Here is a 5,000-nt window from a genome sequence, read left to right on the forward strand (position 1 = left end):
ACAGAGACAGAGAGAGAGAGACACAGAGACAGAGACAGAGAGAGAGAGACACAGAGACAGAGACAGAGAGAGAGACAGAGAGAGAGACAGAGAGAGAGACAGAGAGAGAGACAGAGAGAGAGACAGAGAGAGAGACAGAGAGAGAGACAGAGAGAGAGACAGAGAGAGAGACAGAGAGAGAGGGGTTAGACCAATGACTAAACATCTGTTGCTTCAACCAATAGAACCAACGGAATAGTCCCAAAAGTGCAAACTCAAGACAAAATCAAGTGTACCCCCCCAATTAAAGTATTTAGCACCGGTTCTGCAATCAACACATGTGGTGCAGTCTGGAGTCAGGTGCACAAAAGGCAAATCTAACCATGGTCTTACTTGGAGAAGACGCGAGACGCCCTCAGAGTGGCAGTAGACGGTGTGGAAGAGCCAGGAGAAGGACAGACACAGGATGGCCCCGATGAAGAAGATACCGATCACTATCTTCTCCTGGAACGGGGCAGCAAAGTACATGTTGGAGCGAAACATATACATGATGCCCAGGCACAGGAAGAACAGACAGCCTGGAGGAAGGAGAGAGAGAGGGAGGGGGAGAGAGAGTCAGTGTGATCTATCAGTTGTATACATCCTGAACCACAGTGATCATATGGGCTCCTGTTCAGCATTATGACCTAGCTAGCTCTACTTTACGCCGTTTTGTCACATATACTATAGATTTATAAAAACATGTCTGGTTTATATTCTCATTTGTAGTCTCGCTCGTCAGTGGTTGTGGTAAGAGACTAAACGATCTGAGTTGTGATACTAAAAGTGTACACTATGTGGCAGTGGTGGGTAGAAAACACAGTGTTGCATGCACATGAGGTGTGATTCAGTCAGGCTGAGTCACAATGTGGGGAGTGTCCTCTAAAGCCATAGAGGGAGTGTCCTCTAAAGCCATAGAGGGAGTGTCCTCTAAAGCCATAGAGGGAGTGTCCTCTAAAGCCATAGAGGGAGTGTCCTCTAAAGCCATAGAGGGAGTGTCCTCTAAAGCCATAGAGGGAGTGTCCTCTAAAGCCATAGAGGGAGTGTCCTCTAAAGCCAGAGGGAGTGTCCTCTAAAGCCAGAGGGCGTGTCCTCTAAAGCCAGAGGGCGTGTCCTCTAAAGCCAGAGGGCGTGTCCTCTAAAGCCAGAGGGGGTGTCCTCTAAAGCCAGAGGGGTGTCCTCTAAAGCCAGAGGGGGTGTCCTCTAAAGCCAGAGGGGGTGTCCTCTAAAGCCAGAGGGGGTGTCCTCTAAAGCCAGAGGGGGTGTCCTCTAAAGCCAGAGGGGGTGTCCTCTAAAGCCAGAGGGGGTGTCCTCTAAAGCCAGAGGGGGTGTCCTCTAAAGCCAGAGGGGGTGTCCTCTGAAGCCAGAAGGGGTGTCCTCTAAAGCCAGAGGGGGTGTCCTCTAAAGCCAGAGGGGGTGTCCTCTAAAGCCAAAGGGGGTGTCCTCTAAAGCCAGAGGGGGTGTCCTCTAAAGCCAGAGGGGGTGTCCTCTAAAGCCAAAGGGGGTGTCCTCTAAAGCCAGAAGGGGAGTCCTGAGGCCCCCTCTGGGTGCAGGTTTTGGTGTTTACCCTAGCATTACACAGCTGATTGAAATAACCAACACATCAAACTTTGATGATTTGTATCAGCTGTGTAGTGCTAGAGCCAAAACCAAAAGGTTATTTCCCCGGGGGGTTGAGTCAGGAAACAGTCACACTATGTAACAGATTCACCAGGAGGAGAGAAACAGTTACTTCCCTCTGCTAGCCTCAGTGTGTCCGACCCCAGTCAGACCTCAGTGTGTCCGACCCCAGTCAGACCTCAGTGTGTCCGACCCCAGTCAGACCTCAGTGTGTCCGACCCCAGTCAGACCTCAGTGTGTCCGACCCCAGTCAGACCTCAGTGTGTCCGACCCCAGTCAGACCTCAGTGTGTCGACCCCAGTCAGACCTCAGTGTGTCCGACCCCAGTCAGACCTCAGTGTGTCCGACCCCAGTCAGACCTCAGTGTGTCCGACCCCAGTCAGACCTCAGTGTGTCCGACCCCAGTCAGACCTCAGTGTGTCCGACCCCAGTCAGACCTCAGTGTGTCCGACCCCAGTCAGACCTCAGTGTGTCCGACCCCAGTCAGACCTCAGTGTGTCCGACCCCAGTCAGACCTCAGTGTGTCCGACCCCAGTCAGACCTCAGTGTGTCCGACCCCAGTCAGACCTCAGTGTGTCCGACCCCAGTCAGACCTCAGTGTGTCCGACCCCAGTCAGACCTCAGTGTGTCCGACCCCAGTCAGACCTCAGTGTGTCCGACCCCAGTCAGACCTCAGTGTGTCCGACCCCAGTCAGACCTCAGTGTGTCCGACCCCAGTCAGACCTCAGTGTGTCCGACCCCAGTCAGACCTCAGTGTGTCCGACCCCAGTCAGACCTCAGTGTGTCCGACCCCAGTCAGACCTCAGTGTGTCCGACCCCAGTCAGACCTCAGTGTGTCGACCCCAGTCAGACCTCAGTGTGTCCGACCCCAGTCAGACCTCAGTGTGTCCGACCCCAGTCAGACCTCAGTGTGTCCGACCCCAGTCAGACCTCAGTGTGTCCGACCCCAGTCAGACCTCAGTGTGTCCGACCCCAGTCAGACCTCAGTGTGTCCGACCCCAGTCAGACCTCAGTGTGTCCGACCCCAGTCAGACCTCAGTGTGTCCGACCCCAGTCAGACCTCAGTGTGTCCGACCCCAGTCAGACCTCAGTGTGTCCGACCCCAGTCAGACCTCAGTGTGTCCGACCCCAGTCAGACCTCAGTGTGTCCGACCCCAGTCAGACCTCAGTGTGTCGACCCCAGTCAGACCTCAGTGTGTCGACCCCAGTCAGACCTCAGTGTGTCCGACCCCAGTCAGACCTCAGTGTGTCGACCCCAGTCAGACCTCAGTGTGTCGACCCAGTCATAACACCACAACAACCTCTCCCTGTTCTCAAAAGGACCGTGGACTTCTTTCTGCTTTCAGACAACTGTTCTACTACACCCGCCTGTGGTTGCACTACACCCGCCTGTGGTTGCACTACACCCGCCTGTGGTTGCACTACACCCGCCTGTGGTTGCATTGTTATTGTGATTGGGGGATGGAGTTTTTCCTGACTAATGTGACCTGTGTCCTACAGGGTTCAGTTCTCGGGCCGACTCTCTCCTCTGTATCAATGATGTTGCTCTTGCTGCTGGTGATTCTCTGATCTACATCTACGCAGACGACACCATTCTGTATACATCTGGCCCTTCTTTGGACACTGTGTTAACTAACCTCCAGACGAGCTTCAATGCCATACAACTCTCCTTCCGTGGCCTCCAACTGCTCTTAAATACAAGTAAAACTAAATGCATGCTATTCAATCCATCACTGCCCCCACCTGCTCGCCCATCCAGCATCACTACTCTGGACGGTTCTGACTTAGAATATGTGGACAACTACAAATGCCTAGGTGTCTGGTTAGACTGTAAACTCTCCTTCCAGACTCACATTAAGCATCTCCAATCCAAAATTAAATCTAGAATCAGCTTCCTATATCGCAACAAAGCATCCTTCACTCGTGCTGCCAAACATACCCTCGTAAAACTGACTATCTTACCGATCCTCGACTTCGGTGATGTCATCTATAAAATAGCCTCCAACTCTACTCAACAAACTGGATGTAGTCTATCACAGTGCCATCCGTTTTGTCACCAAAGCCCCATATACTACCCACCATTGCGACCTGTACGCTCTCGTTGGTTGGCCCTCGCTTCATACTCGTCGCCAAACCCACTGGCTCCAGGTCATCTACAAGTCTCTGCTGGGTAAAGCCCCGCCTTATCTCAGCTCACTGGTCACCATAGCAGCACCCACCCGTAGCACGCGCTCCAGCAGGTATATCTCACTGGTCACCCACAAAGCCAATTCATCCTTTGGCCGCCTTTCCTTCCAGTTCTCTGCTGCCAATGACTGTAACGAACTGCAAAAATATCTGAAGCTGGAGACTCATATCTCCCTCACTAGCTTTAAGCACCAACTGTCAGAGCAGCTCACAGATCACTGCACCTGTACATAGCCCATCTGTAAACAGCCCATCTATCTACCTACCTCATCCCCAACTTGCTCCTTTGCACCCCAGTATCTCTACTTGCACATTCATCTTCTGCACATCTACCATTCCAGTGTTTAATTGCTATATTGTAATTACTTCGCCACCATGGCCTATTTATTGCCTTAATTCCCTTATCCTACCTCATTTGCACATGCTGTATATAGACTTGTTTTCTTTTGTTCTACTGTATTATTGACTATGTTTTGTTTATTCCATGTGTAACTCTGTGTTGTTGTTTGTGTCGAATTGCTATGCTTTATCTTGGCCAAGTCGCAATTGTAAATGAGAACTTGTTCTCAACTAGCCTACCTGGTTAAATAAAGGACTTGTTCACAACTAGCCTACCTGGTTAAATAAAGGTGAAATAAAAATAAATACGTGTATATTTACTATCTAATGACTCAGACCTGGAGTTTTTCATGACTATCATGACCAGGGAAAACTCTGGGTCCAAGAATGTTCTGGGCCTAAAGAGGCCTGGTAAAATCCCAAGGTCAGGTAGAGACTCCTGACCCCTAGCTACGATGCCATGTTTGATAGGTTGTTGTTGTGTGTTCTTTGTTCTGTTGGATGCTCACCAGGACAGGACAAAGCTATGGAGGGCTGCCAGCTAAATGGGTCCAACCCCAACCCAGCTAAATGGGCCCAACCAAGCTAAATGGGTCTAACCCCAACCCAGCTAAATGGGCCCAACCCAGCTAAATGGGCCTAACCTAACCCAGCTAAATGGGCCCAACCCAGCTAAATGGGCCCAACCCAGCTAAATGGGTCCAACTCAGCTAAATGGGTCCAACCCAGCTAAATGGGCCCAACCCCAACCCAGCTAAATGGGCCCAACCCAGCTAAATGGGCCTAACCCTAACCCAGCTAAATGGGCCCAACCCAGCTAAATGGGCCCAACCCAG

General features: G+C 51.5%; 1 protein-coding gene across 1 annotated transcript in view; it reads right to left on the bottom strand.

Annotated features, from left to right (window-relative positions):
- Positions 1 to 5,000, bottom strand: part of LOC106580685 (adiponectin receptor protein 2) — a 97,181-nt gene that overhangs the window by 7,814 nt on the left and 84,367 nt on the right. Inside the window, 1 exon segment of the mRNA XM_045722463.1 lies at positions 384 to 557. Within this exon segment, the coding sequence (XP_045578419.1) occupies positions 384 to 557 (174 nt within the window).

The sequence above is a fragment of the Salmo salar genome, chromosome ssa07 (genome assembly GCF_905237065.1).
Source record: "Salmo salar chromosome ssa07, Ssal_v3.1, whole genome shotgun sequence".
Taxonomy (NCBI): Eukaryota; Metazoa; Chordata; class Actinopteri; order Salmoniformes; family Salmonidae; genus Salmo; species Salmo salar.